Below are 12225 nucleotides of genomic sequence, written 5' to 3' on the forward strand. Positions count from 1 at the left end.
ACCTCGTGCTTGTATTAGTGATAATAATAATAAATCTTTTATTATTATATTGACAGTGAGCTAGAACTGTTGGCATGCTGGGCAAAATGCTTAGCAGCATTTTGTCCATTTTTATGTTCCATGTTCAAATTCCATTGAGGTTTACTTGGCCTTTCATCTTTTCATCCGACCAAAGCCTTGTGAGTGGATTTGGTAGACGGAAACTGAAAGAAGCCCATCGTATATATGTATATATATGTGTGTGTGTGTGTGTATGTTTGTGTCTGTGTTCCCCCCCCCCAACGTTGCTTGACAACTGATGCTGGTGCGTTTTTGTCCCCATAACTTAGCGGTTTGGCAAAAGAGACCAATAGAATAAGTAGTAGGCTTACAAAGAATAAGTCCTGGGGTCGATTTGCTCAACTTAAAGGCGGTGCTCCAGTATGGCTGCAGTCAAATGACTGAAACAAGTAAAAGAATATCTATGTATAATTTGATATACATAAAGAAAGATAAGTTTAACACATTAAATTAATGCATAACAGCTTCATTAACACTGCCACTGAATTTAGGACATTTATATTACTTATGAAGTATTCTATATTTTTCAAAATTGTACCTATCCTAATGTTGGAGAAATCATAACAATCAAGTACAGACCACATTTAATCTTGAAAAATTGCATTGATACATAAATAACATGTGTAAATAACATATTTAAGCAAATTTATCCTAGTGATAATTTTATCAAAGCTAATTCACCGTTACTTTAAAATTTGGTTTTGTCTAGTGAGAAGGATGAAACTGCTATTTTTAAAAGTTTAGGAATATTACATGCCTTTGAAGAAACTGCTATTTTTAGTCCTTTACTCGAGTTTTCAGTAAATCTTGTACAAAGACGATTTTTTGCATAATTCAATTTGGTGAAAAAAAAGCTCACATTTTTTGTAAAAATGTGAAAAATGAAATAGGAAGGAAAATTTAAATACTTGGGATTCTTGGATATGGATAATTTTTACACAGTATCTTCTTCAATCTTTCAACTTTCATTTCAGATAAAAATTATTTCAATACATGCAATATATTTTTAGTTTTCTCAGCTAAAGTGTAGTTGGGTCTCAAGAGGGTGGTACAAACCTAGCAATATGTGTTTTATAGTGAAAACAAACTTTCCATTCAAATGGTAATTACCAGACGATTTCTGTTGGAGTCTGATTGTTTTAAGTTGCAGTGCAAACCTAGCCTATGTCACAACTAGGCATACTAGTATTGTATATAAAGTTTATAATTGAAAAATTTACCCTATTCTTTACATACGAGTATATCAGCCTGCAAGCTCAATAAAATGGCCTGGTAGATGCAATTGTGCCCGCGGGCAGGTGTTTCCCCACCCCTGCTGTAGTAGAAGAGTATGTTTCCTTAATTTCTTTCCAGTGTTTAGTTAGACATCCCCACCGCAAACCGTCCCCAATCAACCAAGCGGTCTATGGCATTCCACTGTTGACCACCCTGTCTTTTTCTCAGGCATTCTGCATATAGTGCAGCATTATCCAGTATGTTCTCTTCCTTTCAAGCCATTTAGGTATAAATTTTGAGGGAGAAAAATACTTATTTCTCAAAGGTTATGCAAGCGCAATGAGGCTCGTTGGCCTCTGTATTGTTTTGTCAATTTGTTCTCCGGAGTGTATAAAAAAAGGTACAGGTAGTGCCAGCTTTCTCAGCCAACCAAGTTCTATCCTATTATAAATTTGAGTGATGTTTCTCTGTCCTTCATGTTTTTATGTTCATTAACTCCTCCTAGACTGTTGGTGCAAGGACAACAAATCTCAAACAAGCAACTCCCCTAATCCCAGGGAATGTCCTAATGGAGGGGGGGGGTCTATTTTTTTAAGGGTCGCCTAATTGGGGCCCCCACTGACTCCCTATTTTTACTGTATTCTAAACTAAATACATGGCATTGGCGACCAAATCAGAGCAATGACAATGAATTTCATACCATGAATTCTCAGGGAGTATCGTAAGGAGGTTCAATTTCTGAAGGGCCGCTTAAATGGGGCCTCACTGACCCCACCTATTTTTACTGCATTTACCTCACTCCTATGCTTATTGATTAAACTATGATCAGCATCAGTGCTTAGCACATTTGCAGAAACAAGTTAATGGGACATGGGATTTAGGTATGGGTGCAAGTGAAGTAAAGGTATTGAGTATATGGGTATGGATGTGTGGATATATGTCAGGGAGTTTGGAATGGGGTATCAGATGATTAATACCAGGAGATACATATACAATGAATGTGTCCAAGTCCATTACATTACACAAGGGTAGAGGGCCAAAGGCTTCACAGGTGCCTTCCGCAGGAGCAAGTCCAAATGCTGCCCAAAGGACGGCTTCAAAGCTAGTAGTATAATGAGTTCCCAGTTAGTGTGTGAAGTGTATAGGGGATTGCTGGTGTAGCTAGTGTATTAGCCATTCAGAGTGTCTGAAGTGGAATGGGTAGGGTGAGGGCAGTGTGTAAGGCCATTCATGTATTTTATTTCAAAATTAAATTTTTTTATAAATTTGAAAGTTTCTAATTCCTTGCCTCACAGTTGTTGTCACCAGTCTCGACTCCTTGTTCTTTCATTTCATCACTGCTAATTGAAAATAAACATTTTAGTCTTCCTTGCATTTTATCAGATATCAATAAAACAAAAAAAAAAAATGGATGTATATATAATTGTGATATCAAAACTAATTCTTAACTTTTCCATTTAATGAAGCATTGCTTAAAAAAATTCCAAAGGTAAAAATTACTGAATGTATCCATTCATATGTCCAATCCATGGACAATGGACGTTAAATAATGATGATATATATACATACATAGTGGAGGCGCAATGGCCCAGTGGTTAGGGCAGCGGACTCGCAGTCATAGGATCACGGTTTCGATTCCCAGACTAGGCGTTGTGAGTGTTTCTTGAGCGAAAACACCTGAAGCTCCACGAGGCTCCGGCAGGGGATGGTGGCGAACCCTGCTGTACTCTTTCACCACAACTTTCTCTTACTTCCTGTTTCTGTTGTGCCTGTAATTCAAAGGGTCAGCTTTGTCACACTGTGTCACGCTGAATATCCCCGAGAATTACGTTAAGGGTACATGTGTCAGTGGAGTGCTCAACCACATGCACGTTAATTTCACGAGCAGGCTGTTCCATTGATTGGATCAACTGGAACTCTCGATGTCGTAAGCGATGGTGTGCCAACAACATATACATACATATTTATATAAAATATATACATATATATATCTATACATATATATGCATATAATATATACACACATCCACACACACACACATATATATATATACACACACACACACACACACATTTATATATATATGCACACACATATATATATGTACACACACATTTTTTCCAAATTTGTGTGAATGTGCGTAGAATAATATATCAGTTGAATAAAGTTAAAACTTTGTCTGGTTTTCGCATTCTTTATTATAGTATTTTAACATGAAAAAATATTATGTAATGTTCATAAAGTTCAATTAGTGCTTTCATACATTCGTAGTAATCATCAGAGTTCAAAATGTATATAATTGTCAGTTGAGTTCTTGACAACTGTAATACCTGACAGTTGAGTTCTTGACAACTGTAGTACCTGATGGTTGAGGTCTTGACAACTGTTGTAACTCAACTGTCAGTCAATTTTATAGTTAAAGGGTCACACTTAGCAAGTGATCAGATTCTTGTTTTGGTTCTAGTTACAGATCAGATCTGATTAAAGGATAGGAACTGTTAAGTGTTCAACTGATTATTCAGATGCCATCTCCATAAAAAAAAAAAAAAGTTTTGTTAACAGGTACCCATCTGCATAGAGGATAATAGTTTTGACATTTTCAACCTCTTTAATACCAACTGCCATGGATCTTCCTCTAATTTGGATACAAAACCTTAATTTTGATTGTTCTTATTTAACCCTTTTATTATGTTCCTGTTAAAATACATTATCTTTATTTCAGTTTAATTTTTGAAAATAGTGAAGAATTTAATAAAATAACATTATTATTATAAAGCACGTGTTTAGAACATAAAATAGCATCAAAATTTGATGGAAGGTTTTAATTTAGATCACTTGAAAAAAAAAAGCTTGCATCATAGAAGCAAGGGTGGTCATGGATGGGTTGATATCAAAAGGGTTAAGACATCTCATCGCAATTTTATTTGAGATTCTCTTGATTCACTATGTTCCAAATATCAACTTAATAATGGAAAACTTATTTCACCTAATCCCTTCAAACAATTATCTTTAAAATTGACATGTAAAGCAGTGTATTTCATTAGAAATCTCATCTCAAAAACATTAGCATAAGAGTTTTAAAAAGCTAATTAGAAATTGAGTTGGGGGTTAGATTAACCCTTTTGAAGCTAACCTGCCTAAGACTGTCCCTGGCTCTATTATTCAAGCTTTCTGTTTAAAATGATCTAAATGAATGCCTTCAATTAAAATTGCATGTTAATTTGTGTTCCATACATCAGCTTAATAACTGCAGAGTTATTTTGCTAAAGTCTTCATTATTTTCTAAATTAATTGACACAGTAGCAGCATTATTCAGCTGAAATATGGTAACAAAAGTGTTAATTAATGACCACTATTTAAATGTTTTTGGCAAGTACAGGAGCCAGTTCCAGACTTATTCTAGTCTTATTATGACCTTGTCGGCTAATAGCCCTAGTACATTATCAAGTCAACTATCTTGAGGCAGATAAAAATAGCAATTGTAGTTCTTTTCTCTAACCGAAAGTATTTTATAACAGAAGCTGTTTTATAGCAAACATATAATCCATTCTAACCAAATCTTTTAACAGTTAGATTATTATTGTAACGAATTGCATAAAAAAAAACTGGTTTGGCGATAATTCCATTTGAGATGCAGAGATTTGGGAATTCTTTTTTAAACATATACTGTGTAAATATCCTCTTCAGTAAGCTTCTTATTTCCTGATAGATGGAAGCTTGTTGTTGCTAACAGGTATTAGTCTGTAATGGCATTTACAGCTTTAGCATTTGTAATGCTGCATAAGTTTAGTAGAGAGATATCTTGAAATGATTACAAAGAATTTTATATTGAACAAAAGTTGCTTTTTTTTTTTTTGTTTTGTTTTTTCCTTTCCTTCTCTCTTTGAGTAGTGAGTGATGCTTTCGAAAACAACAAATTTTTGAAATGTTTTTTTTCCCTTTTATATCATCATCAACATCATTGTTTTATTGTACACTTTTCCATGCTTCACTTAGGTCAGATGGAATTTGTTGAGATAGATTTTCTATGGGCTTCTATGGCCAGATGCCCTTCTTGTCACGGACACACCAGTTTCAAATCGAAATAGTATTTTCACAGACGACTGGAACTGGGAACAAGTGACACTCCTGGTATGAATGACACTCACAACTATTATGTGATGTCTGGACAAGAAGACAAACTCCTGCACAAGATGGTTGTAAATGAATATTATCATCATCATAATCATCATAATCATCATCATCACACAAGCAAAATTGTTTGTTTCCAGTCTTACATGAAAAATGTTTTGCTAGGGGCGGGGGATATTACCTTGCTTAGAAATAAGTGAAGAATTGGTTAAATAAAGGATCATTCAGTTGTAGAAAATCTTCTTCCACAAATTTTGTCTGACTCATGGAAGCATGGAAAAGTAGATGTTAAACGATGATTATGATGGTAATGTGTGTGTGTGTGTGTGTGTGTGCAAATTATCACATCTATGATGGACAATGGGAATTTGTCATACGTTTATGATATAATCGAAGAAACTCTACACAGTCTTTTGATCTGCTTGTAATAGTAGCTAAATCTCCTTGAGATGACCCTCTACCATCTTAACCCTTTTGATACCAACTTGCCTGAAATTGACCTCCTAGTACTTTGACACAAATTACCTTCTTTTAAAGTCATTTGAATTAAAACCTTTCATCAAAATTTCATGTGGATTTATATTCCAAACTAGATCTTAACCCTTTGTCAGTCCTGTGTTTCATGTGTGATGCAGAGAACATACTTCTCTGGTGTCCATGCATCATATATAATACACAAACAAATTTTTTTTCAACCCTAGAGTAACTTCTGATTTATGACAGGAATCTATTCTGTTTTATATTACTCAGAATGTATGAAACAACGGCTAACTAAAAGTTTGAAAACAAGCATGGGTACTTGTAACAAATTTATGAAAATATTTTGGAGAGGCCTTTAGACTTAATAAAAACAACTTTAATCTACTAAATTGTTCATTATTTTCAAAATTAATTGAAACAAGGGCAGTATGTTTCAATAAAAACATGGTATCAATAGAAGGAAAGGAAATGTGTAATTCAAGGAAATGTACTCTTTTTTTTTTGTAGAAACTCAGTATAAAACTCAGTGTGATGATGGATTGAATGCTTTTCATCATAAGCCTGCTAAGTCAAGATTGACATGGCGCTAAATAATATGAACTTTAAATTGGTGGTGAAAAGTGCTATAGTAGAAATGAGGTCATTCAGGACATTACACTTGAGAAGAAATGACATGAGATTAAAAAGGGGAAATAATAATGATGTTGGTATTAGAGATTTTATTTTTGACTAGACAAGTCAAGATTTATACTAAATTATTCTTTCTATTATATCCACAAGGCCTGAAATTTTGTGGGAGTTGGTGCTTATTAATTATATCAACACCAGTGCTTAACAGGTACTTATTTTATCAATCCTGGAAGGATGAAAGATAGGGTCAACCATGACAGAATTTGAACTCAGCATCTAAAAAGCCAGAAGAAACGCCTCTAAGAATTTTGTCCAGCATGCTAAAGTTTCTGCCAGCTTGCTGCCTGGCTAAATAGTAATAGCATTAATGATCTTTGCTGACAAGTAGCTCCTCAACTTTTTTACACAATGAAATAAATATTTTTGAATTAGACTGTGGAAGCAAACTGAAAGAGAATTCTTTATGTGATTCAGTAGTTTTTGGTTTTAATTATCATTGTTGTTATTGATATTATTTGATCACCATATAGTTTTTTTTTTTTTTTTTTTTTTTTTTTTTTTTTTTTGGTGAGCTGAGTTTGATGTCCAGTTTTTGATTCTATGGCTGTGTAGTAAGAAGCTTGGTTCCCAAACTCAGTTTCAGGTTCAGTTCCACTTCTTGGCATTTTGAGTGTGTGTCTTTTACTAAACCCCTGGGCCAACCAAAACCTTTTAAATGGATTTCATAAATGGAAACTAAAAGCCCAAGTGTGTGTTGTGTGTGTAAATGTGTATGTGCATTTGTGTTTGTTCCCACCACCACCACCACTTGACAACCAGTGTTGGTTTGTTTATGTCACCATATCTTAGTAGTTTGACAAAAGCAACTAACAGAATAAGTATTGGGGTCAATTTGTTCATTTAAACCCTTCAAGGTGGTGCCCAGTATGGCCACAGTCCAGTGACTGAAGCATGCTAAAAGATAAAGGATTTCACAGCATTTGCTTCAACGCCTTTGAAAGTATAATGGATGTCCTATCTTGTATCCTATCTTTTATTATATCATTAATAACCATCCTTAATCAAAAGCCTTGTCAGTAAGAACCTAACAGGTGATGTTCACACTTTAATTACTTGTTGAAACCATTTCCCTATTTAATTTTCTAATGAAAAACTTGAACCATCAATAAAAATCTCATTGGTCGAAATTGTGTGAAAACTGGTAGTTGCTGTCTTTATTTTGGGAATATTTTATTGAATATAGAATTTAATGTTGGTGTTTCAAAGTTGTTAGATGTAAGAATCATAGAGCCTGTATGTTTTCTCAGTTGCTGGGACAGAAGTTGGGGTAGGAATAACAGCAACCTCTTCTTGTTGTCTGTAGCAGTAGCTAATGAAACTCAAGCCATTATGTGGTGTCACCATACAAATAATTATTTTAAATACTTACCTTTATTTGAATATGCATACAGACACATCTATATTCAGCTACGCACACACACACATTTATATATATATATATATATATATATATATATATATATATATAAAGGTTAGTATAGTTAGCGGTTGGAATAACTGTATAAGGGATAAGAATATCTGTTTTTACTACTGGTATAAATTACCTATGTTAACCCTGAGCATACCTATGCAAGCATACTATGCTTATAGGATAAAGGCAATAACAAAATAAACAAGAGTTTATCAGGATACAAATTTAAATTAAGCAGAAAATGGAGAAAATTCTTGATCAACAAACAAATTGACTACCATGAAGTTTTGTATTAAAAAAATAGTAATCAGTGGTAGTCAGTTTGTTTGTTGATAAAGTATTTTCTCCATTTTCTGCTTAATTTATATATATATATAATCATCACTAAGTGTGACTAAGCATGCCGGTGAACCTACATTGCTAGGAATAAGAGTTAAAATACTCAATTCTGAAGGAAGAGTGCATATGCATACATGCTGACAGGGGAGGCAACCACCCCATGGTGACTCAGAAATCCTACATGTGCTGTTTGAGCAGTCCTTACCTTCAGGATTTTCAAGTCGGCATGGGGCAGTTGCCTCCCATGCATATGCACTCTTCCTGCAACATTAAGAGTATTTTAACTATTATTTCTAGCAACGTAGGTGCATCGGCACCCTTAGTCACACTTAGTGATGATTGAATTTTTCCTTTATGGTATCACGTTGCGCTTTATATTAATTTTATATATATATACTTACATCTAGAAGTTTTAACATGCATGACGCTTATGCATGGTGCCAAATGAACTAACCATGTTGTTATCTTCACTGTTTTTGTTTCAGTGTAGGTTAAATAGTGACACCCCAACCATGAGTAGCGCCCCTAATGTTATCGGAGACTCCCACAACTGGCGTAGTCCAGCATTACATGATTCTCCCGGAGCTGTCTCCTCTATTCATAGTGATGTCCTCGAGGACTCACCGGATGATTCTAAAATGAGCTCACATCTGTTGGATTCCTGCATGTGAGTACACATTGGATTTGACCGCTCGCTCGCTGTCGAGGCTGCTCTTCTCTGCTTCAAAATAAACCTCTCTCAAAGACTGCTTTATTATTTGTAGATGGTGACTGTCATAGTTGCGGTGCAGTTTTTATTCTGCTCCACATCATCTTTCTACTTTTTCTTGTCTGCACTTATTAATGACTTCTATTTTTTTTATATATTTTTTTTATCATAACACATTCTGGCTTATAAAATTACTTACTGCAGTCTTTTGCATCTTAATTTAGAAATTTTATTTATTGTTTTCTCTCTTTTTCTCTTACTAATTGCTTTTAATACTTAATTTATTATTCTCTCTATCTCAATCTTCTAGTGTGCAAAATGTGTGCACACATTTTTGCCTTTTTATCATGGCTGCTGTAGATAGTAATATCAATAATAAAAAAGTGAATTAACTAATGCAATAGCACTTGAAATTAGTTTTCAAATTTAACTTTTAGTTTCTTTTATTTTGTTACTTTTTACACAGTTTTGATTTTACATGAATTTGAATTGTTGCTTATATTTTCTATATTTCTGTAAAGCTTCGATGCAAAAATAATCTCTTTCTCACTCTCTTTCCTCATCCCCCTCTTTCTTACCTGCATTTATTTCTTTCTGTCTTCACATTTTATTCTCAGGTAAGTGATCTATGATTAAATTACTAGAATCTATAAATCAGTGTTAACAGTGTTAATCTACCTTGACAAAAAAGTCCACATGGTTCTGGGTTGTCCCACTGTGTAGCACCTTGGGCAAGTGTCTTCTACTATAGCCCCAGACTGATCAAATTTTGTTTGTGGATTTGGTAGATGGAAACTGAAAGAAGCCCACTGTGTGTGTGTGTGTGCTTGTGTGTGTTATCGTCAGAGTAGGCAACGTAATGTAACTTAAATTGCAAGAAGCCAAGTTTCATGTTTTATTAGCATTGAAACAGTACAATAGTATTAAGACTGGGGAAATCGCATTTTAACATTAAAAGCGTTGATTATATAGGCAGCAATAAATTTTGTCTGCTCTTCTTTAAAATCATATCGTTTTTCAGTCTGTTTTATTGCATGTCTTTACTAGTTAGGTAACATGGCTACTATTAACTGCTGTACCAGGGCATAGAGCTTGTTAAATACACAGTAGCAGTGAAATTCTTGTGTTCTATTCTGTAAACTACAAATCAATATGTTAATGGTCCACTTTAACCTTCCAGTTTACACTTTGCCATATAAACCATTATATCTCAGCATAGCAATAGAATTTGAATTTGAGTTTTAAAACATTTCTATAAATATTTCAAACATTCATTGTCGTCATCGTTTTAACTTCCACTTTTCTATGCTTTCATGGATCATATGGAATTCATTGAAATAGTCTATATAGCTAGATGCCTAATTGTCATCTGTCACTTGCTTCCATCCCCTATAACTGGACATATCTTCATAGGGGGTTGGAAAATATGACACCACTTTTATTCTTTTACTTGTTTCGGTCATTTGACTGTAGCCATGCTGAAGCACCACCTTGAAGGGTTTTAGTCAAACTAATTGACCCCATGACATAATATTTTTAAAGCCTTGTACTTAATCTATTGGTCTCTTTATGCCTAACTGCTAAGATATGGGAACATAAACACACCAACACCAGTTGTCACGTGGTGGTGGTGGTGGGAACATACAGACACACAGATATACACACAAGTCTTCTTTCAGTTTCCATTTACCAAATCCACTCACAAGGCTTTGGTTGGCCCAAGGCTATAATAGAAGACACTTGTGCAAGGTGCTACACAGTGGGACTGAACCCGGAACCATGTGGTTGGGAAGCAAGCTTCTTACTACACACGCACAACATTTTACAACCATCACACAATACCAAGACAAGGAGGTACAAACACATGTATGTATCATAATTATTATCATCATTTAACATCTGTTTACCAATAGTTGTATCATCTTTATTGTGAGGCAGACATTCTATCTCCAGAGGCTCTTCTGGTCACCAATCCTCATTTGCCTCCAAGCAAGGTAGTATCTGCCATACTTGACATGATTTTCATGGAAGATAGGGAATAAACAACTTCACTTGTATGACAGCAATGATGATGATTCTCATTTACTACAATCATGTGATGTCTAGGCAATGCTACACTCATACACAAACATATACTCACATGCATACACATACATTTTTTTTTAAGGTTATCTCTACAGAATTTTCGATAGAAACTATAGCCAACACTGATTTGTCATGACGTTTCATATCTGAATAGTAAATGGATGTATATGCATATTTGAGGAGTTCTTGCCTTTTCTTCAGTACTACATCCAACCCAATAACCATCCACGAGTTCATTGCTTAGATATCTTCTAAATATAACAGTGTAACACTATTGGATGTGCCATTTTACATGTTAAACAAATATTATGGTTGCATAACATGGTGTCCCTACAAGTAATTAACACACTCACACACATATACATACACGCATATACATGATGGCCTACTTTTCAGTTTCATTTTACCAGATCTACTCATAAGGCTTTGTTCAGTTTGGGGCTAAAGTAGAAGACACCAAAAGTGCCACACAGTAGGACTGAACCCAAATTTACATGGTTCAAAAGAAAAATTCTTTTACCACAAAAAATATTTCAAACCAAAACCAAAATAGTTACTGATTTTTATAAATCATCATCATCATCGTTTAACGTCCGCTTTCCATGCTAACATGGATTGGACAATTTGACTGAGGACTGGTGAAACCAGATGGCTACACTAGGCTCTAATCTGATTTGGCAGAGTTTCTACAGCTGGATGCCCTTCCTAACGCCAACCACTCAGAGAGTGTAGTGGGTGCTTTTATTTGTCACCCGCACGAAGGCCAGTCAGAAATTGTTACATTAAAGGTATAAACTTTTATGAATTAAGGATGTTGAGAAGGAGAGAGGTTGCTGGTTTGTCATTAGGTTTTTCCAGCATTTTATGTAAAATAGGCGCAGGGGTGACTTTGTGGTAAGTAGCTTGCTTACCAACCACTTGGTTCTGGGTTCAGTCCCACTGCGTGGCATCTTGGGCAAGTGTCATCTTCTCGGGCTGATCAAAGCCTTGTGAGTGCATTTGGTAGACGGAAACTGACAGAAGCCCGTCGTGTATGTGTATATATATAAATATCTATATATATATATATATATGTGTGTGTGTCTATGTTTGTCCCCCCCCCCC

The 12225-nt window shown here is 34.9% G+C and overlaps 1 protein-coding gene across 3 annotated transcripts in view; it reads left to right on the forward strand.

The window, feature by feature from the left end:
- Positions 1 to 12225, forward strand: part of LOC106881306 (catenin delta-2) — a 409602-nt gene that overhangs the window by 211275 nt on the left and 186102 nt on the right. For 2 of the 3 annotated variants that reach the window (XR_008264620.1, XM_052969695.1), the window contains exon 4: positions 8813 to 8994. The exons of the other annotated variant lie outside the window; for it this stretch is intronic. Coding sequence is in view for 1 of the 2 variants with exons in the window: in XM_052969695.1 (XP_052825655.1) it covers positions 8813 to 8994 (182 nt within the window). In the remaining variant the exon portion in view is untranslated. The remainder of the gene's footprint in view (positions 1 to 8812; positions 8995 to 12225) is intronic. 3 annotated transcript variants of the gene reach the window in all.

Source organism: Octopus bimaculoides, chromosome 7 (assembly GCF_001194135.2).
Source record: "Octopus bimaculoides isolate UCB-OBI-ISO-001 chromosome 7, ASM119413v2, whole genome shotgun sequence".
Classification (NCBI taxonomy): Eukaryota; Metazoa; Mollusca; class Cephalopoda; order Octopoda; family Octopodidae; genus Octopus; species Octopus bimaculoides.